Source organism: Hevea brasiliensis, chromosome 13 (genome assembly GCF_030052815.1).
Source record: "Hevea brasiliensis isolate MT/VB/25A 57/8 chromosome 13, ASM3005281v1, whole genome shotgun sequence".
Classification (NCBI taxonomy): Eukaryota; Viridiplantae; Streptophyta; class Magnoliopsida; order Malpighiales; family Euphorbiaceae; genus Hevea; species Hevea brasiliensis.
The window spans coordinates 11477995-11502602 of record NC_079505.1 but is presented as its reverse complement, the minus strand read 5'-3'; the positions used below and the strand labels follow the sequence as shown (position 1 = coordinate 11502602).

Genomic DNA, 24608 nt, shown 5'->3' with positions numbered 1-24608 from the left:
CATTTATTATAGCCAGAGCTCTTAACGCCTACTCCAATATGATGCTTATTTGCTCAGCATTTCACTAACACTATGCCCATAGAATTAATTATGAGCCAATACAGTAAATAAAGTAGTCAAGAAAAATCAATGAGAAAAAGTTCCATTGCTTTGGAAATCTAATTTACTGATATAAACAGAACTAACAAGTAAAATTGTGATTCAAAATCTAAATTAACATGCACACAATTCCATAATTCCATTAAATTGAAGAATTTGTAAAGAATATGTATAGATAACGCCACCTGGAGGAAGATAGTGAGTCAAGGACGACCAGCAGCTTAATGTGATTTCAGCATTGATTTAAGTGTATTCCACAATCACGCAGGTAATGGTTCCTCCATAACTGCATTTGAAAAATTGTCAGCCTATTGAGTTTCTTGAACATTTTAAAATTAACACCAGAGAGACAAAGACCTTTATTCTTTGTGGAAGCTTCAGCTGAAGCAATGTCAGTGTCATCTTTAACTGCATCAAGAACAACTGGTGGTTTGGTTGGTACATCAGGAAGATCCAGCTTTTCTTCATGTTCCTTAGATGGCACTGTTGGCATGTCTTCAATGGTGATCTAAAAAACAAAAGTTTCCACTTTAGATAACATAGGGAAAAGAAGCACATTCCTGAGCACTAAACAAGTCAAAATTTTGTAAAATATAACAAACTTGAGACATCTATGGAGCAAAAAGAAAACCACCAAAAAATACAAAGATTCTAAAATGTACTAGTGCAAGCACTTCAAATAGCCCTGGAAAACTATGATTTTTCTTATTTTATTTTGATCATCAATTATATTCCTTAGCTAACCCTACCCATTCATACAATTTCCTACACTTTCTACCTTTCAGGCAAACTTAAGACTAGTGTGCCAAAGCTGTCCTGCATCAGCTAACAGGATCAAAACTGACCAAGAGGGTATCATGCTAAACCCACTGCACAATATTTATATTTCTTCAATAGTTCAATTCCAAAGCAGATAGAAGATGCCATACAAAAATGAGCTTATGGTCCTAGATATAAGAACCAGCAAACAGGATTGACAGAAGATTAAGCACGTTGTACAACATTCCTTATATAGCACTATACTCAACAAACCCTTAAACATGATTTAAATGGGTTTAGCAACACTGATTCCTAAAACAAAGATATTAAAGTGACTTAAAACAAATATAATACAGTTGGTTTAATAAAAAAAATTTAAACAAAAAAACTGTGAAACAGTTGCTGATACTAAAGGTAATCATACCTGAGTTTCCAAGTTCTCGAATTCAGCTAAGATCTCTTCTTCATCTTCTGCTGATAATTTCTCCCCCAGGATGGCATTTATTTCCTTCAAATCCATTACAAATTCAGAATCTTGTATCCCAAAAAAAAAATGAAATAAACTGAAAAGGAAATAATGGAGGGAGAAGAAAACTTGGAGCAAGTGACTGAAGATAAAAGCTGAGATTATTATTATGTAGATTAAATGGGCTAAAGAACAAAAGGTAGCTTGATGTCTAAAGCAATGTATTATGGGGTTATGTTGATGTCAGCATCCAACTTGCTTAATTGTTAGTCACACTCGCATCCACCAATTCAACTCCCACAATTGCCACAACTATCATCTCCAAAAACTCTACACAAATCTTTTTGTTCCTGCAAATATGGAAGATAGAAGAAATTTGTAGGAACAAAGAGATTGTGGAAGGAGCATGTAGATTAGATGGGCTAAAGAACAACAGTTAGTTTGATGCCTAAAGCAATGTATTATGGGGCCGTGTTGATGTCAGCTGCCCTACTTGCTTAATTGTTAGTTACACCATCTTCCATGTTAGCAAGTGTTTTTGTGCCGGTAGCCGTGCCACTGTTTAGCCAACAAGAAACTCCAACTTATGCCTTATCATATTTTAGACTCAATTGAATAAAAACAATTGTTCGAAATAACTGAAGAAAATAAAACAAAAGGGGTTAACTTGTACATAAAAAATGCAACATGTAAATTGTAATTGGACTGAAGAATTTATATACATGTACACACGTATATACACATGTAATGCCCATTATAATTTATACATCAGGAGCAAAAAAATAGTATTTTAAAAACCTACAGAACAAAGGATTCCAACAAAATGTGGTATCCAACCATAATGTCAACAACAATCAGGTAAAAAACAATATTTAACATCAAACTCACATCTTGATAAGCTTTAGCTTCAGCACTATCATCCATTAGCTTCTGGACATCATCTAAGTTGATCTCACTTTGTATTGCCTTGACTGCATCATTGCCTGTCTTTAAACTCTCAAACACAGCTTTCTGCTTGCTGGCCAGTTCAATATCTGCCAACTGAACCAAAAAGAACGTATATTTATTAGAGTATCTACAGAAATTCAACCAATCAAGAGAAAAAATGTAGAATTATTCCTAATACAAAAAAAAAAAAAAAAAAAAAAAAGCTACTTGCCAAATGTTGTTAATTGCAACAAGCTAAAACTCCCCATTAGAATTGTAGAGTTTTTCAAAAAGGAAAGTGATATTGCATTCATATTGTTGATAATGGAAATCATATGGAGAAAGGAAGAGCAAAACAAAAAACAATATTGAAAACTAAAAAGAAATGACCTGAAGAGCATCCTTCATATCATTACTTACTTGTTGCTCAACATTAATAAGCCAAGTATCAACTTGCTTCAATAATTCTTCTTGCGTTTTCTTCTTCTTCAATGCTAGCAATGCCCTATCCTTTCTCTTTTGAAGAATCAAATCTTTAGCAGCTTGCCTTTCTGCTTCAATAACTTCTTCAAGCTGGAAAAATACAGACAACAGAAGCATTTACATATCTCAATAACTGGAAAGAATCCTGAGGACACAATACTTCAATAAAATATTATCATGACTTGTTTAGACTTTAGTTCTTCAAAGTAAGCATTCATACTCTTCCTCTTACGCTTTATTGGCTAGTGTTCCTCCTTGAATCAGCAAGCTTTTGCCATATTCCCAAATTTTTTACATCTATAGCATGTGATATTCCTTTATGCCAGAAAACCTTTTCATCATGACTTGTCTTCTTTCGAACACCAGATGTACCAGATGTAAATGTTTTTCTTTGGAGATAAATTGTTGAGAAGGTTGAAAATATAGTTTTCTTGGGTTACAGCAATTAGTCTAAAGGTTATAGAATTTGCAAGTTGAAAACAAACAAGATTTTTGTCCATGGGGACATTTAGGTGGATGAGAATGCCTTTAGAAATTAGCGCGAATGCAAGATGCTGAAGTTCATTGTGAATTGTGATGATTCTTCAATTTCTGGCAAGGAATCTCGACTCAGTTCCCTAATATTTAAAACCAAACCACCAAGATATGAAAGATGTAATGTAGCTACAATTGTCTGTTGACCCTTCCAACTTCTTTGGAACTTTCAAGTTTCAACAATGGAATCAAGAAATGCAGTAAAACCCAAATCGGGGCGAGTTTTTCAAACTTTGACTGGAGTGCAAGCTGGGTTCAAGGAAAACCCAAAGTGAAAGGAACCAGAGACAAGGCAAGGTTGATATTGATATATAAGTATCCTCACACCATTCCAAATATACAAATTACATCACATAGACAGACATACACTTTGATCTAAGTCAGGAATTTACCTATGATTTTGTCTGCACCTTACACAACCCTTATTTATAAGCAGTAAATAACCAATTAGGCCAGTAGTAAATATCAGTATTTTGTATGATACAATTGATGCTTGATGTAATGATTATGATGTTAGCCATGTAATGCTCATGAAAAATACAAATTTCTTAGTTTTAGGATTTGTTAATTTTCTATTATGAGTTATGACCTTGTTTTATTAGTTTTCAATAGTTTAATGGATACATATTTGTGTATCTTATAAATTTGGGTATAACATTTTGTAAAAGGATTTGAAAGTTTGAGTTGAAATAATTTTAGATATTATTTAATATATTTGATTGATTATATATATGATTTTAAATTAGTAAGAAAAAAAAGAAGTTCAAGGAAATAGAAAAAAGAAATAGCATCAGATAAGATAAACAGACACAGGGAGAGGCCAGTTTAGGAATTCATACGCCCTAGCAAGGTGTCGGTTGCTAACGCACATACTGCAATCCAAATTAACATACCAACCTAGTCTACCACCCCCAGTAGCCAGAGTCCACAGACCAAGTTAAGTTGAACAACACATACATGTACCTATACTGCAACGAAAATTTACCATATTCTAAGTAACTATAGTTGATACTCATAACATCCTAGTCACGAAATTCATCAAAGTGGCCACCATCCAAATCCTTCCTTCAAGGCCAGAAATAACATGAAAGGACAAAAGAAAACAAGTAAACAAGCCAAAACAATAAACCCAGCCACCAGATCAACCCATGCAGCAGTCAGAAAGGCAGAACAGCAACTAAGGTCTCATTTGCAAATACAAGCAACAATCAAGAAGTCAAAGAAGGAGAACATGCAAAACCAGCTATCAGCAGCTCCTAACATCCAGTTATAGAAGTAGAAGAACATCAAGCACAGCAGCAAGAATTGCAGAAAGAAAGTGGATGCTACAACTAGAAAATCCTAAACTAAATGCTGAATGAAAAAAGGTCTGAGCTGATCTGCTAAAAGAACTACTTGAGAAAGCAAAAAGTCCGGATTCTACATGTGAATTAACTACAAGACCCAATACAGCATGTCATTAATGAGGGGGAAAAATCCAATTGACTGGAGAAAGAAGAAAGGTTATATTGACCTCAATTATATCACAAACAGGAATGGGCTTGAGAGATATCAAGTACAAATTTTTTGTTTAAAGTTTGTGTTGTCACTCCTGCCTTGGGAGTTTTGCTTCAATATTTCAATACTCAAGGTTAAGTTCCCTCCAACAACAGGAAATCAAGCAGATAAGGAGAGAGGAATTTGAAGCTTGGCATTTGTTTCAATCATTTACAATTTTTTTTGTAAATTTTTCCCATTTAGTAATTAACCCATTTTCTATTCTGAATTTTCTTATTCAGAAAAAGTAGGAATCAAAAAATTTTAAAATTTATTAATAGCAAAAAATCTTCCTACTTAAGAGAACAAATCCATTAGGATTAGTAAAATTGCAAAACAATGTAAATTTCAAGTCCAAAGAAATGATTATTAAATTCTGCCCATATTATCTCAGAAACCTAATCTTGAGCATATTACCAAATTCTAACCCCTAATTTAAATCAAACAAGCACACCTCACCCCCTTTTTTTCTCAACCCTTTCCTCTTTTTTGCGTATTTCAGAGTTCTATTTGCCGAATCAAAATAATTATATGCAACACAGCAAAACAAAAGATAGTTGTACTTATATAGTATTAGGCAAATAACATTATATCAGTCCAAACAGAAAATTAAAAGCAATGAACACGACGAAGATCATAGATACAAGCTACCAAATTGAAAGGCACCACATCTCATTAAATTAACACCAAGTTTGGTAGTGAGTAACAAAGAAAATGGAAAAGACAGGATAAGAACTGAAGAATAAATTTTAAGAATCTAATATTTATTTATCCTAAATTTTCTATGTATCCTAATAAAAAATATAAAAAAAAAACTATAAATTCCTTTTTCTAGTAATTGGTCAAACTCAAAGGAAAATATACTTCATTGAAATTAGATTTTCAAATTTAAAGGAGAAAAAGACATCCCACATTAAAAAAAAAAAAAAAAAAACTATTTCTTTCCTTTTATCTTATGTAAAGTATCAAATATGATACTGCTTTCTAAAAAACATACTGAAAAGCAATAAATCTGTTTCAAACCGCAATACTTAAAGATCCTAAATTAAGGAAACAAAATAAATGATTATTTATGGACCCATTAAGGATAGGGTAAAATCATCATTTTTTAATTACAGGTACTACACTTGTTATATTTCTTTATTCTTTCTCTATGTACATAAAAACTTGCAATTAATTACAAGTCCTTAATTTTATAACAATTTTTTTTATAAAGAATAAGTTTTTCCCTAACATTTCAATTAGATGAACTAGTGTCTTTTTATTGATGTAGGCATCAAGAAGCATAAGAAATATCGTGTTTAAAGACTCAAGAAACTTAGAACTATGATCTAGGTTTCATACAGGAATTACTCGGGACAGAATTGAGCACTTTCCACACCTTTTAGAGTCATATATTTATGTGTATTCAAATAAATTAGCTGCTACTGTAGTGTTTCACAAATATAAACTATGATTCAGGGTATTTTTTTAATATCCAGATTTGCTGGAATTCTGTTATCCAGATGTCTTTGTGATTGTTGGTCTAGGAAACCACTAGTCCTTTCAGGTTTCCTAGGGAGCTCAAATCCTTATAGTTGGAGTCCAATATCTTTCAGGTTTAAGATTAGTTAGAGTCCATAAAATAAACATGCTTGTAATACTTTACTATTAAGTTTTTCACAATCAAATAAATTCCTAGGGGTGTTGCCTGTTGAATTGTGTGATGCAATTCAATACTATATGTAATGCCTATGAAACCTTGGAAGTGATCAAAAGGAATTCCAAGTGTGCAGTTTAGAATCTTTAAGGGCCTGTTCACTTGTAGAAAACTTGAGTAGTTTTCTGAAAAAGTTATATAAGAAAACTGGAAAATAGAGTTTTGTGTTCACATGTGCCAATTTTTCAAATGGAGAACTGTAGTAGTTTTCTAAAATTTAACTAAGATTTGGAAAACAACTTTAACTTATTTTCCACTGTTTTTCTTTATAGCAAAAATTATGTTTTCCAACTATTTTCCAAATGAAAAACAAAGATTTTTCTATAACTAAAATTATAGTGTAATATTTTCATAATTAAAATTGGATGATTATTTAAGAAAAATATTTATTTACAATAATAAAAAATTAATCATATTATTATGAAATAAATATATAACTTATATTAAAAATGTTTAAAAGTAAAATAAGTTTTTAAATATATTCTATAATGATTTACTTTTTTAATTATGAAAGATATAAATAATTATTTTTAAAATTTTTTCAATTAAAAAGCTGTTTGGCAGGTGAACGCGATTTTCCATACTTTTGCTTGTTTTCCATTGAAAATAAAAGCTGTAGTTTTCTTAGAAAATGAAAAATAGAAAAACTATTTTTTACAAGTAATCAGGTTCGAATTCTTTCTTTACTTTCACTGCAACCAAATTTTGAAGTCTACAAATCTTAGAAGATTTCAAACTTAGTTGTCTATTTCATAGTTATTAAAGGCACGCCTCAAGCTAAAGGCTCACCAGGCTCGAATCCTAGCGCTTTATATGCCTAGGTGTGCGCCTTTGTTCTAGGCACAAGGTTCTAAAAAAGCATGCTTTCTTTATTTACATCTTTAGCGAGCACTTTCATTGGCAAAAAGGACTACCACTCAGACTCAAACCAGCAAACCCAATTCAAGATATGTGCCAAAGAAAAAAAAAAGAAAAGCATTACATTTATTTGACTTTTATGGATGTTTTAAATTTTTTACTTTTGCGCTTTACCTCGCTCAGGTGCTTGCTTGCGCCTTGCGCCTAGGCTCCAGGACTTCTTGGCACCTTAAAGTGCCTTGCGCCTTTAATAACTATGGTCTATTTTAAGTTTCTACCTGTTCCTAGCCTTCAGATTGACTCAAAACCAGTCCTACAAATTAGAAAACCAAACCTCCAAGCTCTCCAATGTCATTTAGTCTCATCCCAACCCCTCCTCTCCTCCTCAGTGAGACTTCCATTACACTTCCTGTTAATGAGCTTGACACTTGAAGCCCAGAAACCCACATTGTATATTTGATAATATCTCCTGCTTATTCCATTTCAACACACATTCAAAGCACCTTGGTTTGGAAGCCAAAGTGAAGCTTGAACACCCTTGGTGTAATTTCTCTTGCTACAACTACATTCTTACTGTATTTATTTCACAATTAATGGAACATTATACTCTCTTCCACTCTCTTTTACCATTAAATTTTGGTGTTTATCTTTCCTGCTGCAAATATGTTCTCTTCTACATTTCTCATTTCAATAACTTAAGCAACTCAAAAGGTTTAATTTCATAAAATTGCTAAAGAAATGCCCATGACGCCACAATTGCTTAATTCTCCCAATGACCATCTAGACTACTCTAAAATCAATTCACTCAGTAACAAACCCAATATCCCTCCACTATCGAAACTCACCTTCAAGACCACAATTAGGCATCTCAATAATCCTTAACCCCTACCAAAGGTTCTATAGCTCAGAATTCTCATAATTGACTGTAATAATGATAACTCTTACCAGCTTCCACATCTACATTTTCCCCACTAGACAGGTTAGCAATCCCTGAAAACAAACTCTCTAAATCATCCTCTCCACTTACTAAAAGTCCTCCAAAACTCCAATCTTTCTCTGCTGCAATCATCTTAACCCCTACAGAGGTTTACAAAAGAAAATTTGTGTTAATGATTTTTAACAACCACACATGAGAACACATCACATTTCGTTCCTCTTTCTATTCAATTAACTCCAATTTCTCCCAAGTCAACAACCAAACAAATAATAAACTAATAAACCTAAAAATTCAACATTCAAAAAACCACTAAATTGAAAACCTAATTAAAGCTTAAAAAAGAAAGCCAAAACATTAACATGAAAGAACCTTTTGTTGATACTGTGCAAGCTTCCGCCGTTGGGTCTTGAGAGAAAGAATTGCACGATCCACCTCTGTGATCTTTGGCTTCTTCACAAATACATTACCCATCTCTTCCTAGTTAACAGTAATAAATAAAGAGTGTATGATTCTACTCCTTATCAATAGAAATTAAGGGAGAAGCAGAGCTCTGGGATTGGGAAACCCTAGGTCGAACTCCAAAGCTCCTTCACTTGTTCGTTGTCCCTATCGATACTCTTTCTCGATTGAAGAGTTCCTCTCACAAATAATGCTTCACGCTACGCCGAGCAGACGAAGTCCGAATGAGAAGGAAGGGAAGGCCGTACTTTGGAAAGCTAAATGCACAGCAATCTCCGCCGAAGCTAAAAAGAGGAAAGAATGTAACTAAAATAATTATATTATTTTAAAAAAATGTTAATTAAAACTTATTAAAATTTATTTTTATATTTCTAAAAAAAATTGTTTTTATATAAAATTTAATGGCTCAACGGTTGTTTCACATAGTATTTGACAAGTTAAAATTATTTTTTTAATAAAATTACTATTTTATATATTATTGATAAAAATAAAAAAATTATTTTATTATTTTAATATTTTTATAATTAAAACTTATTAAATATAATTTTAAATTATTTTTTAATATCCTCTAATTAATACATTTAAAAAAATAATTTTTTAATAACAATTTAAACAATAATACTAAACAAGTCTTTAATTTTACTCACAACATCTTAAATTATAAAATTAAGTTAATATCACTGTTCAATTTCAATTAGAAAAATTATTTAATTTCAATTTTATATTAAAATTTTAATTAAAAGCTGAGTTGAACATGCCCAACACCGTAGATGGAATGAATTGATCTAAAATTTGTTTGGTTTAGTTAATAAATATAATTGTAGTTGTAGTTTGTTTTTATTAGATGATTGGTGATGATAATTAATTTATATTAAATATTTAATAAATTAAGAGCCCTTAATATATGTATAATGTACAAAAGGGTACAGCCAGATAATAACTATGGAGAGGGAATAGGCATAGTATGAGTACATTATATGTATGGTAAGGACTCCCGGCTTATCTTGGTATCAGAGCCTGATTATCTTGGTATTATACATACTTCATCGGTGAGTAGAGGAGAAAACTTTCAACCCTTGATACTTCACTTAACTACTGTTTCTCTGTTTTCTGCCATCTTCTTTCATTAATTTGCTATATCGACTGGAAACTAGTAACTGCTTGAATCCTTCCTAGAAGGTAGAGCGACCTCTAGGCACAATGCCACGTACCAAGCATGGCTTGTCAAACACCTAATCCTGCTACTGAAACTCTCCTTCAGTCCCCTTCTCCTTCTGAAATTGTCAATCTCACCTCATCTCTCTCTTTCTCTTCACCTTTGAGAAGAACATTGTCTTCCCGGATTGATAATCTCATTGAGATAGCTACTCTACCAGAAGATGCACAGGTTGGAGAATCTCTCTTGCCTCTTCTCAGCCCTTACAACATTTACAGATAATCTAAATCTCTCACCAGATCTATCAGATCTCTCATTTCTTCCAGAAGATCTTTATCAAAAGAATATATTCAGGCTTCCAGAATGGACCAATGCTCTCTTCAGAGCTCATCGGCTGAACAGTATGTGACCCTAGAAATCCCACCTCAGTTGATTCCTAGATGGAGACAGGAGGGATTTTTCATCTTCACTTTGAAGCTGTAAGACTTATCCTCAGTCTATATGGGAGGCGCGGACTTCCAGTTACAGCTAAAGTGTCTCTTCTTAACACAAGGTTCTTGCAGTATGAACATGCGGTAATAGGAACATGTCTTACCACCTTGCATGCTGGGAGTGTGGTATTGACGTTTTTCCCAAACTACAATCTCTCACTCAGAGATCCGCATCTTAGTACCGCCTTAAAGGTCCAAGTTCAGCTCACTGGCGCAGCACAAGTCACATCCTTTATGATGGCTACGTTACACCATTAGATCATTTATAGACTGCAAGATCATACAGTGGATCTATCTCAACCGTCTGTTTCCAATGACGCTTTGCTTGTCTTGGTAGACACTGAAACTACCCCAACGATAGTTCAAATACCTAGGCAACTGCCTAGAAGTGAGCTTGAGCAGCTCATCCCAAAGGATTTGTTAACTAATTATGAAAGGCTTCATTCAACCTCTCAACCGATCCAGATTACAGAATCTTCTTTTAGAAGAAACCCTGATGGCACAGTACAGACCTCCTTTCAGCCACCTCGGCATTCTACAGGATCTTTACCTGTATTTCAGACTATGAGGGTCCAGCTATTGGAAAAGGAGAAAGAAGATTTTCCTATCGGAGCAATAACTCCTGATAACCATTATATCTATCATCAGAAGATAGATGGTCACTGTCCCTGGGATCTCCCAGGAACTGGGATGTGTGATGAAGACTGTGACTGTTGTGACAACTACTGGGACAATGAGTATGACCATCCTTTGTCTGATAAGAACTAGAGGAAGCTTACCAAAAAGACAAGGAGAGCCTCTTGTAAGCCTTAGCAAGTTCTCAGAAGAGACTATCCAGATAATAGCCCATGGATTGGCATCCATGAGGAAACCAAACAAAATAAACCTCTTCCTATTTATGAGCTTGCCCTTGAAATCATTAGAAAAGAAGGAAAGAAACTACCCCCTCTTGCTAAACTAGTTTCTTCTCCTCCTCCTGCACTACCTTTGGTGCAACCTTATATGATATTCTCTCCTGCCTCTTATGAAGTAGATTTTCCCCCACTGGCACAACAGATAGACCAGCAAACCAAAATCTCTACCAGACCTTTCATTCACTCAACTAAGGTTGATAGTGAAGGTCAGATAACTCCGATCACTCAAGCTGAATAAGTTCTGAATTGGCGGACAAAGAATGCAGCTGTCCAGAACAAGACATTACAATGAATTGACTCCAAGATTGATCAAGTCCTCACTAGAACTCAACATATTGATCAAAAGGTCGATTCTTTCACTGCATTTGCCCAGAACATGTACAAAGACTTACAAGGGATGATTGCCCAGCTTGACAAGGATTTAAGATCCTCAATCCAGCAATGGAGATTTGGCACGGAGTTCAACTAGAAGGAACAGAAAATCAGAAGGCTAAGAAAACAGTTAGCCCAAGTTGAAGCAGACCTGCACAAACCAACGGAGGCTCCTGTTTCTTACAGCCCATTCTCCACTCAAATGTCTCATAATCCTTTCCTTCCCACTCCTGAACCTGCTTATTCGCCTTTTGGTCCTTTCAACTATTCCTATGAGCCACCTCCAACCACATACCATCCATCTCCTCTATTCAGACCAACTCCGACACCTACCAGGTATGAACCAAAGAGCCCATCTTCTTCGGAAGAATCTCATCCTCCAAAAAGAAAGATCGATAAAGGCAAGGACAAAATGTATCCTAATCCTCCTCCTCAGCACATGGTATCTATACCTTCTGAACCAGAAGATAGCTCTTCAGATGACTCATCTGGTGATGACAGTGAGGATGGACAAATGGATATCACAACATTGCTCATGGCTGATCCACAGCCAACTGTGTCCCAGACAGGTCCTTCGCCAACTACAGATTCTACTAGTGGCACTACAGGCCCTGCCACTGGGCCTCCTCAAGCTCAAGATCCGCATTTAGAAATCCCAGAGGATGACCCAATCTTGGATTTTAATTTCCAAGGAGTCTAATAGCAATATAGGCCCAACTTAGGCCCATGGTTTACATTGGACGACGTTCCTATCTCAAAATTGAGAGATCGTCTCGCAGTGTTTAAAGCTTGGCTTGACGTTCAGATGCTTCGAGAAGGAGCCGATTCTCATGCTGTTCTTAGAGAATTTATCTCTCGGACTGTTAGCACATTACAAGACTGGTTTGCCTCTATTGGAGAATATCATAAGGCCCAGTTTTGCCATCTAAACACTATACAAGTTGTCAATGCTATTTTTGATAAATTTCTTAGAGATGCCTCTTTATACAGCAAGCAGCTACGCCAAGAGTACTTTGATATGCGTTGCTGCTCTTTGAAGAGAACAGATATTGAAAGACATTACTAGCGCATGGCTCAGCGCTATTACTTACTGAATGGTTACAATGATGTCAACCTCAGGCACACATACATTGCCTCTCTTCCGGAGGCATTGCAACCTGAACTCCATAGAAGCATTGCTGCTATCAGAAGAGCAATGAATGCCATTACTATCGGAGAAATCCATCAGATGACCTTGGCTTGTTTAGATAATATGTGTGAGTAGCAGAAGTTATTTAAGGATATCATTGATAACAGTAAAGCCTTAAAGAACGTCTTCCAGAAGTCCCACCTTGCCATCAAATGCAAGGAAAAGAATTGTGAATGCAAGCAGAAGAAGAAGGGACACTACAAGAAGTATTCTTCCGGATTCAAAACCCCTTTTAAACAGAAAAAGGGAAAAGGATCAGTCAGGTATTTTCAAAAGAAAAGAATGGGTACAAAGAAGTCTGATCGATGCTACATTTGTGGCAATTAGGGTCACTATGCCAAGAATTACCCCAAGAACCCTAACAAGGCTGTCAAGCTTTTGCAGCATATTCAACAGGCTTCTCACGTCTCTCTGGAGCATGATGATGTTGAATCTTTGTTCTCTGAATAGGATGAACCAAACGATGAGACAGTTTTTGCCCTTGGAGTAGATACTGATTCGGGCCAAGACCATTCTCTGTCCTCAGAAGAATCAGAGTCAGATTCTGAGGCCCATTACCCTTCCCTAGCCCAGCACATTCAATCCATACACCAAACTCACAATCTAGACACTATTCCAATTCTCTTAGTCCCACTTCACATCCTCCCAAGCAAATATGAATGACCCATCAGTGTTATTGGTTTCCTTGATACTGGAGCCCATAAAAGCATGATGAACCAGCCATTTTACCTCCAGAATACGGGGTCCCTCATATAGAATACTTCAAGGCAGCGGATGTAAATATTTTCAAGACCAGCCTTATCACCAAGTAGCCTATTGGGATTCAGTTTTCCCCCAACTATATCCTTTGGACCAAGGTCATTGGGTCGAATCTTCGTGACAAGGATTTGCTGATAGGCTTTGACTTGTATTAACAAGCAAAGCATTTGAAGATCCTACCGATAGGATTGAAGTATAAGAGGAGCTTTTAGCCATTCACCTCTATTCAAAGGTTATATTCTTTAGCTGATGCCTCAACAGAGTTTCAAGAACATAAGGAGCTTCTCCTAAGATCCTGTGCTGATTCTTATGCACATTTTCACCATCACTATCCTCTATGGAAGAATCCAGAATTCTTTGTCAACCTTCCGTTCAAGCTCAATGAGGACATCAACCCAATAAAAGCTTCACACCCGGGGATGAATCCTATAGACCTGGCCCTAACTCAAGAAGAATGTAAACAGCTTCTCCAACAAGGGCTCATAGAACCCACTTCTTCTCAGTAGGCTTGCCAGGCCTTTTATGTTGAAAAAAGGTCTGAACGATTGAGGCGAAAGAAAAGCCTTGTCATTGATTATAAACCTCTTAATCATTTCCTCCAAGATGACAAGTTTCCATTACCTAAGCCTGAAGCCCTTTTCACTCAACTCCATGAGGCCCGTATTTTCTCAAAGTTTGATCTAAAAGCCGGATTTTGGCAACTGGGTATCAACCCCCCTGACAGGCCCAAAACCGTATTCTGCATTCCTACGGCCCAATATCAATGGACAGTTCTCCCATTCGGCCTCAAAATGGCCCCATCTGTCTTCTAAAAGGCCATGACAAGGATATTCGAGCCCATACTCCACAGTGCTCTCATCTATATAGATGATATCCTCCTCTTCTCCAAAGATGTTACGGCCCATAAGGAACTCCTCTCTACTTTTCAACACTTAGTAGATTCCTATGGGATTATGTTATCAGAAAAAAAGAGCTCATTGGCCCATACAGATATTGACTTCCTTGAAATGAAATTCAAGGATGGAAAATATCAACCGGGACCTCACATTGTAGAAGAATTACTAAAGTTCCCTGATAAGGACTTATCAGTAAAATAGATACAACAGTTCCTTGGTATTATCAATTACATCAGGAAGTTTATTCTCCATGTGGCCGCCCACACCAGCCAGCTGTTAAAAATGCTTAGGAAGACTGCTCCACCTTGAAAGAAGGAACAAACAGACGCAATCAAGGCATTAAAAGAAGTGGCTCTGAGTCTGCCACCTCTAAAGATTCCCAGCATAGGACATCAGATCCTTCAAACTGATGCTAGTGACACCCATTGGGGTGTAGTCCTCATCGAAGAGAAACAAGAAAAAAAGCATATCTGCGAACATGCTAATGGAGAATTCCCAGAGCCTCAGAAGCATTATCATTCGGTCTACAAAGAAATATTGGTCGTTAAAAATGGGATAAAGAAATTTGAATTCCATCTCATTGGCCACCATTTTACTGTGGTTATGGACAGCTCATCCATCCCAAAGGTTATAGACTTCAAGAATAAGTCTCTCCCTGAACCACAATTACTGAGGCTAGAGGACTGGTTCGCCAAGTATAAATTTACAGTCCAACACATCAAAGGGAAGCACAATCTCATCCCTGACCTATTATACAGGCCCAAAGAACTTCACCTCATAAGGTCTTGTTCTATGCTCCCTCTGATCCTCATGGCATCATCATCTTCTCGACATACTCCTAGTTTTCTTGTCCCTACCTCAGACATTTTCCCTCCAGGATACTCACCTAACCAGCCTATCGCGAAGATAGCTCAGTTTGCAAATGAACACTTGTTCCATTATCTGAGTGCCAGGAACACCCTGAGAGGATTGATCCCATCCTCATCTATGTTCATTCCTGACAATCCTTTCCTCACATGCTTCAGCATCCATCCTAACAATGACCTCATATTAGAAGAATTATGGCTCCTCTGGTGCATGGTTACTCTGTACTCTACGAGGATAGAATTCCCACTCATGGGCACACTTTGGATAGAACAAACAGGACTCTTCTGTTTAGAGTCTTGGAATGGTTCAAGCCCATTTCCGCATGACAATATAGTCTGAAACGACTCATAGACACACATTGGATTGAAGACAGGCCCATCAGGACTCAGCCTAACATTAAAACCATGTTCATCATGCATAGGCCTTTCTCCAGAAGGCCCGATGGACTTCTCTGGACCCAAAACACTGAGTACGAATGGAGGACCTATGAGGGATCTATCACAGAAAATGACGCCATGGGACCACTGGCAGAGCATCTATGCGAAATCAATGGCTATCAGCCTCTGACACTTCCTCACGTGAATTGTACGTCCCTTGGACCCATCCGGTCTCTCATTGATGATATATACTGGTCCCATCCCATCTGGCAAGATTCCTAAGACCCAATGGACGTCGAGGCATGAGAAAACATTTAAAGTGCTGACCCACCATCACCTGTGCACCGACAATGGCCAAAGAACTTTTTTGGAATTAGTGACTCAGACGACTCAGATTATGACACCCTCAACTTATCAACAACCCCATAATAAAAGCTAAAGTTTGCCAGTTAAAAGTGTAATAAGTAGTGTGCTTTACTTTAGTGTGTCGGTTGTAATATGTAGTGTGCTTTACTTTAGTGTGTCGGTAGCCAGTTTTAACCGGTTGCCTGTAATTCTAAAGAGCCTCAAAGTCTATATAAGGAGCTGCTCTCTTCAGTTGTGATCAGGCTTAAGTTTCCTTTGAAATAATATTTGAGTTTTCTCCTCTATGGCTCTCTAAACACTTCTTTCTCTCTCTGAAAACCTTTGAACGTGTATCATACCATTATAATCAGAGATACGTATGCTCTACACTTGCCACTCTGAGAGGATCCTGTGTATCAGAAATATCTTTGTTATGATATTAGGTGCGACGGTCCCATTATCATATGTATAATGTACAAAAGGGCACAGCCAGAGAGTACCTATGGAGAGGGAATAGGCATAGCATGAGTACATTATATGTATGGTAAGAGCTCATGGCTTAATGTATAAAATGGTTAATAAGAAATATGTATATATTTATTTATCTATTTATAATATATATAAATGTATAAATAAATGGTGAACTTTTGAACGATTAAAATACCCTTATAAATTTATATTATTTATAAAAATTAATTAATATAAATTAAAAATTTATTATAAATTTTAATTCAAATTTTATTATAACTTGGAAGATGAATAGTATTATAATTAGAATTCTAACATAACTAGAATTATATAAATATAATTTAATTAGAAAAAAAATAAAAACTATGGTTTCGTTTATTTAATTTAGAAAAACACATAATTATTTATCCACAAAAGACTATGCACATGTTACAACAAGCTTTAATTATTTTATATAATAATAACTAATGATCTAATTAGAATATTTTACAATCATTTTTTAAGTTTAAAATTATATTAAAAGATTATAAATAGTGAAATTATTAAAATATTAATAAAATTTTAGTAAAATTTCCAATAAGAAATATAATAGTAGTTGAAAACGTACAAGTCACTTTTTTCTAGTTAATTCATGAAATTCATATTTTATTAAGTTAAATAAAATTAATACCTGAAAAGAAGAGATTAAATTTTCATTATTTTTTTATAAGAATTCTAAATTATAATTAAAATAATTCATATTTCATTATTTGTAAAAAAATTATTTCATTATAGAGACATTAAGAGGAAGATAGATGAGGAAGAGAGAGAAAAAAAAAATAGAGATAGCGTGTGATAAGAGAGGGATGAGAAAGACAAAAAAGAGATGGTGAAAGATAAATAAAAAATAGAGGCATGATATTTATATTTTTTTTATTTTTTTTATAAAAATGCCAAGTCAGCATGTTAATACAGAATTTCACAAAAATAAGTTAAAAAATATTTTATTGTATAATGTCTAAGAAGTCTTATATTAATTAAAAATAAAAAAAATAAATGGACAATGATTAAAATTATAGGAGAATGAGTGAAATTCACACAAAATTATAATTTTATAAAAGTGAAACAATATAATTTATTTATTTAATAATCATGAATGCATCACATCAAAATATATATATATATATATATATATATATATATATATATATATATATATATATATAACTCAAAATTTGATTATTTTATTTTGATTATCAATTGGTTATAGTATCAATAGCATTTTTTTTCACTTATTTTTATTATATATCATCATTACATGAACATATATTTTAATAATGTTACAATAAATATATGTAGTTAAATTATTTATTCTAAATATATTAATATGCATGATAATTAAATTTAAAATAACACTCACACAATATATAATTGTTAAAAAAAAAATAAAATTATCATATTTCAAAAACTTGAATTTTAAAATTTTATTGCAAATACGAAAAATACTTCTAACAATAATAAAATAATAGATACAAAAACATTTCAAATATTTATATATTGGATTTCATTAATTAAATTTAATATTAATTATCAAAAATATTAATTTTTAAATTAAATAATTAAATCAATATTTAATTTATATATATATAAATAAAATAATTACGTGTTATAAACTATTTAATGCATGTGGAACGTATTAATACACTTGTATTATATAATTATTTTTTAAGCATAATTATATAATATTTCATGGCATTTAGATAGATAATTGCATACATATTTGTTAGTTTTATTAGTTTTTATAATTCCGTTAATCTTCATTAAAATCTATATTTTCTGTACTTTCTTAGGTTTTCTGAAGGAAATCTAAGGTATAGGAGTAAAGAATGAATCTCGAGAGGACTTAAAAGCAAGGCAAGCTGCTAATACATCTTACACGGATCGTGTAATCACGGTGAAAAACCTGTGTAACCTTCTGCCTAACGATAATTAACGGAGTCCCAGAAAAGTCTCAGTACACGGGTTGTGTAATTTGACCCGTGTAAACATCAAAGGCCAGTCTAACATTCCGTCTTCCATGCAAAGAGGCCAAAACAGCTCTAGCAACTTACACGCCCAAGGCCGTGTAATGACACACGGGTTGTGTACCATATTTTAGCCAATTTCCAAATCCGACACCAACTTTTATTTTGGCATACCAATTAGACTCCTATTGCCCTTGGAACTCTAAAACTTAACCCTATGACATCTAATATAAACAGCAGCAAGTAGAAAGCATAGAAGGGGGGGATCTTGAAGAGAAACATCTATCTTTCAAGGAGAAAAGGGAAGAGCTTTGAGAGAAGACTTCTGAAAAACCCTAGCCATCTTGAAGAGGGATTGCATTAGAGCCAAGGGACAGATCTCTCAGGCAAAATTTGACAAGTCCACAGCTGCAGAATCTTTTCTCTGTTCTTTTATTTTAATTCTTCGGACTGATTTTATGTTTTTTTATTTTCATCATATTATGCTTGTCAAACTCACCATGAGTGAGTAATTCCTTTAATTCTGAAATTTGAAAAGTAGCATTATTGACTTTTGTTATGGATATATATTGAGTTTTATTTAATAGAATTGAGTTTTGTTCTTTGATTCAATATCTTGTGTTCTTAATGGGATAAATTTTAACAATTGTCCCTGAACTTATCTAGTTGTAACATTACAGTCTCTCAACTTAAAAATGTAACATAAAACTCCATCAACTTTCAAATTTTGCACAGTAAAATCCCTCTAACCTCCAATTACCAGTTTTCCAGTTAGACGCTGATGTGGACAGTTCCAGCATGGAGTTTAGTCAGTATTTCTCTGTAAATTGAATCATTTTTCTCTCTATAAACAGAATAAATTTGCAACACCCCTATATGCATAGCCTGGTATATTTCACTGTTTCGGTGACCGGTGTCGGTCCGGATAATTAAGAGGATTAGAACCACATCTAAGACACCTAGATAAGCCCTGAATGTAAATAATTAGTGATTGCCAGATAGTTAAGTATAAATAAGAAAAACAGAACATAAAAGGTTAAATGATCCGGGAGTCATAGCGATGGGTGACATTCCCGAGAAATGACTGCGAGGTCAGTCCTAACCCTACTTTTGAATCGGAAAATATGACTCCGCGATCCTAAGGACTATTGCGAACCTAGTGGAAAAGAGAAAATCATAGAAAAGAGTTGATAAGTATGTCAAATAATTAGGTCAGGGATCCGAAAGAAATACTGAATTATTTGCAAATCGGGTCAAACCGACGAGGGGCAATTTGGTCAATTCACCCCTAGAGGTGACTCTTGATCTATCTGTCTAATAAAATCGGAGAAATAAAAATTTCAGAATATAGAATTAAATTAAAGAACTATTGAAAATAAAAGGGAAAAGAAAAAGATTGAAAAATGAAATTATTGCATCACTTTGATGACATCACATATGATGTCAAAATAAATTTTTTATTTCTTTAATTTTTGACTAAGTCAAATTAACATAAAAACATATAAAATTAAAAGAAATAAAATTTGCTTCATCTTCCTCAAATTGTGTTGTCCCTCTCTCTCCAATTTTCTCTCAAACCTCCATTAACAACCTCCATTAAAGCTTGATCTCAAGCTTTTAATCCATACATTTAACCCTAATTTCCCCAAAAATTCCCCATAAACCTTGCTAATTCCACTAAAAAAGAAGATTGAAGAAACAAAGTAAGGAAGAAAAGTGAAGATTTGGAGAATTAGAAATCAAAGTTGAGATTAGTAAGTAAACTTGAATTTTGTTGTTTAATTTCTATATTTTTAGTTAAGTTAACTTAGAATTTAACTTAAATTCAAACAAAAACCATTTTGGGAGACTAAATGGAAAATTCGGCCAGCAATAGGGAGAAATGGAATTGCATGAATTTGATGGAATTAAAGTGTTAATTTAGTTAAATTAAGCATGTAAACAAGGTCTATACACTTTAATTTCATTAGATTACACAATTGAGGAATTAGGGTTCTTGAACCTTGAAATTTGGGAGAAAAATTGTAAGAAATGGTCAATTGATGCAATTGACCCTAATTGAGGTTAAAAATGGTCAATTAGGACCATTTGTGATGTGTTGGAATTGGTAAAATTGAAAAGCAATTTGGATTGGTTAGGGGTCCTAATCTGGCAGCTTGACCTAGGTCCCTTTCAGGGACAAAAACTGAAAATTTACCAACCCAATTAGTGTGACGCTAATTGAGAATGAACTTAGACACATAAAGACACAATTTTTATTTAGAGATCATGCCCAGAAAATGACATTTAGATAGTGAACAATTAAGTTAAAACCCGGTAATGTGTACTACCACTGTATAAAAATGACCAAATGAACATCATTTGGCCATAACTTGGGTTAGACAAGTTCAAATGACCTGATTTTTATGGCATTGGAAAGATATAACATAGCACTACAACTTTCATGAAGAACACCAACCCAAATTCTGCCCATAACTAAGTCATTTTGCCACCCAAAGTTAGTTGTCCAAAACTGCTAGAACCTAAACAAGTCCAGAATTCTGGGTTAAAAACCAATCCAGCCAGCCTTATTCAAATGACCATATCTTAGGCTACAAAACTCCAATTGGAGTGATTCAAAAATGAAATTAAAGATAAGACAATAAGGAGCAACTTTGATAAAGGACACTTAGCTAAATTCTCACAGTAAACAGGTCAATGGAACAGTGCAAAATATGGTACAAAAACTAAACATTTGAAATTGTCATTAGGAGACCTAAAAATTGAAGGGGTAACCAAAACCAAAAAATTAGGCACCCAAAATGTGGTATGTGGGTATAATTTGAATTCACATACCTATCAAGCATGAGAAAGTCAATATTTTGACTTGAATAGTGCCATGAATAGTAACCCCGAAATGTAAATTTTTAAGAACCTGATTTTAAGCATATTAAGATTAGAATTAAGTAGACATGAATTTATTTATTGGATTTATTATAAGTTGTGATACTGAAACACTGCAAATTGTGTGTTTCATTTAAAAAGAATACAGAAAAAGAATCTGAATCACCGAGTCAAGGCCTAGAGGCGACTCGCACAAGGTTTGTGCATAACATAGAATTTTTCTATAAATTTTCTTTGGCAAATTGTTTGAATGAATAAATTGTGACTTATTTGTATTGGAAATTGTGATTTAATGGAACAATATACTTTTGACCTAAATTGTTGGAAAATTTAGTGGTACGTGATGAATTGCAAATAAATGTTTAGAAAATTGTTAAGATAGTTTTGAAACCACAGTGTCATGACCATATATCTGAATGCCTCACTAGCATGACTAGTGGGAGGAAATAATTTTGAATTCCCTCTCTGGCTGAAGTATTAAGGTGTGTGCTAGTAGAGAAAGTAGAGAAAGAATTTAAATGGATACCCATAGATTTGAGCTAGCTATCCTTGGTATTCCTCATAAGCTTTTGGCTATTGAGATGAAAAATATATATTGATGGCATGATATGACTGTGTGAATTTATAGAAATTGTTTTGTGACTTCAGAAGTGAAAAATTCTTTGACTAAAATTGTAAATTGTGTTTTGTATCTGTTTAATGATTTTAGCATGGTATTTAGAATAATTATGATTTAATATATGAATAAATTAGTATTTTTATTATGTTATGCACCACTGAGTAATTGTACTCAGCGATGACTTTTTATTGTTGTCACAGGTAGAGAGACTAGTAAAGCAGTCGAGTAAGCTGCTAAGGACCACAGTGCTATACTTTTGGATTTTGGTCGGGTATTGAATTATACCCTTTTTTGTATATATTTATTTTAATGTATAGGACTATATGTATACTTTATAATTTGGTCTTGAGCAGTTGTACAGTAACTTGTAATAATATTAGTTTGGATTTTCTATTTGTAAATTAAGACTGGTGAATGTAAATAAATTTTTCCTTAATGCAATATGTATGAAATTATTTAATGTTATTTTTGAAAATATTTGAGCTGAATATTGTGAACTGTGAAATTTTGAATGTAATTGTGGAAGTTGAGTAAATTGTATTGATTTGAGTGTGTTGGAGGTTGGATTTGATGAAGTGAATTATTAGAAGTGTTTTTTTTACAGGTTAAATTTTTTGTTTTACTCAATTATAGATGGCACTCTGCCGAAATTTTTACAAAATTTGAGGAAAAATAAAAATGGTCAAAATTTTTACCTAACATTTAAACTCCAATTAAAAGTTTTAATACCTTTTAAAAATGTTTGCCACCTTCAAAAGATGATAAAATTTTTTTAAAATCCCTTATAGTGTATTTAATGGGTTATCAATAGGCAAAGTTCGGTAATTCATTAAGTATACTATGGGATCATGCTATGCCTTACAGAGGAGTAAGGTGTGACAAATTTTTCATGCGTAAAGAGAATAATTTTACATATTGCATAAGAGAGGAGAGAGAAATGTTGACTAAGTGCCATGTGGGAGCTATTCACATCAGTTTCTAACTGAAAAATTAGTAATTGAAAGTAAAAGAGATTTTACTGTGTAAAATTTAAAAGTTCAGAGGGTTTTATGTTACATTTTAAAGTTAAAGGACTGTAGTGTTACAACTATATAAGTTCAGAGACAATTGTTGAAATTTATCTGTTCTTAATGCATGCTAAGTGGTGGTACCCATTTAGTTATGATCTAAGATATTAATTAAAGAACTGAAATGTGAAAATTAATATTGAAAAATCATGATTTTGAACCTAGGAAATCTGACATAGAGATAAGTTGATGACTTTTGCGGAGTTCCATAATTAATCATAGATCTTAAAAGATTTTGATAAAAACTAATCACCACGAAAGTAGAGTTTAGGCCTAATTGAAATACATCTAAGATACCTTGAGATAGGATCTAGGATATTTTAGGATTAATTTCCATCAAAGTAATAACACTCAATCCATTGATAAAGCAAGGTTAAAACCATAAACAGGGTTAAGTAGTGAAATCTAAAATTTCAGAATTGTTCACCCAATTAGAGTTCTCTTTAAGTTCTTAGATTTATTTTCTTTGGTTTTTAATAGTTATTCAGCTTTAGATTAAAATTCACTCCCTTATAACCTTTGAAAGTTTAGATAGTCAAAATTACCATGTAGTTTAGTACTCATGCCTATAATTCCTCGTGAGAACGACACTCTACTGATCACTTTATTACTTGTTAGTGATCCGTGCACTTGCGGAGTTGTAAAACCAGCAAACACGTACATGCTTCAAATGTTAGTGTGTGTGTGTGTGTATATATATATATTTAATTATTAAATATAACTGATAACTAATAACTAATAGTTATTTCTTTTAGCTAATTGCTGATAACTGATGGTAGGGCTGTGCACGGTTCTTGAAAAAATTGAATCGAACCGAAGAATCATATCGAACTGATAGAAACCGTACCAAACCAATGTTATTTTAATATTTTAGTTCGATTTTGGTTCTTCACTAAGAACCGAACCGCAATCATACTAAAACCGAATTCAAACCATATCGAACCGGAACCAAACTGATAATCAAATTTATATATATGTTTTTTTATATTTTTTTATATGTATTATATACTTTCAATATAATTATATATTTTTATATATGTATATATAATTATAAACTAAATATAACCTAATATTATATTTTATTTTTTTATATTTTCTTAATAATTTTAATTATAAATACATTAAATTACCTTATAATTCTTAATTATAAATATACTATTATCTTATATATATATATATATATATTAGTTCTTAATTGTATTTGTACTTTATAGTTAAATCTTGTGAAGGATTAGATCTTTAGAAGTAAAGGAAGCACTTAAGAGAATAAAAGTGGGTAAAGCCCTGTGGACCTGATGGAATACCAATTAAAGTGTGGAAGTGTTTGGGAGATGTGGGAGTGGCATGGTTAACTAAATTGTTTAATAAGATTTTAAACTCAAAGAGAATGCCTGATGAATGGAGGAAGAGTATTTTAGTACCTATTTTTAAAAATAAGGGAGACA

The 24608-nt window shown here is 33.5% G+C and overlaps 1 protein-coding gene across 1 annotated transcript; it reads right to left on the bottom strand.

Moving 5' to 3' along the window:
* Positions 1–126: 126 nt before the first annotated feature.
* LOC110652242 (vacuolar protein sorting-associated protein 20 homolog 1) lies at positions 127–9071 on the bottom strand. Its single transcript, XM_058131791.1, has 6 exons — positions 8668–9071; positions 2672–2824; positions 2213–2365; positions 1283–1366; positions 457–607; positions 127–385 (listed from the first exon to the last, which is right to left on the bottom strand). Exons 1-6 carry the CDS (start codon positions 8767–8769, stop codon positions 360–362), a joined length of 669 nt encoding a protein of 222 aa, XP_057987774.1. The 5' UTR covers positions 8770–9071; the 3' UTR covers positions 127–359.
* Positions 9072–24608: the final 15537 nt, after the last annotated feature.

Excerpts from the sequence above, each read along its gene's own strand:
- LOC110652242 (XM_058131791.1), bottom strand. The coding sequence starts at position 8,769 with ATGGGTAATGTATTTGTGAAGAAGCCAAAGATCACAGAGGTGGATCGT. Across the intron at positions 1,367-2,212 it reads AAGCTAAAGCTTATCAAGAT|GAAATAAATGCCATCCTGGG; the intron begins GTGAGTTTGATG and ends ATGGATTTGAAG. Across the intron at positions 386-456 it reads AGCTTCCACAAAGAATAAAG|TTATGGAGGAACCATTACCT; the intron begins GTCTTTGTCTCT and ends TTTCAAATGCAG.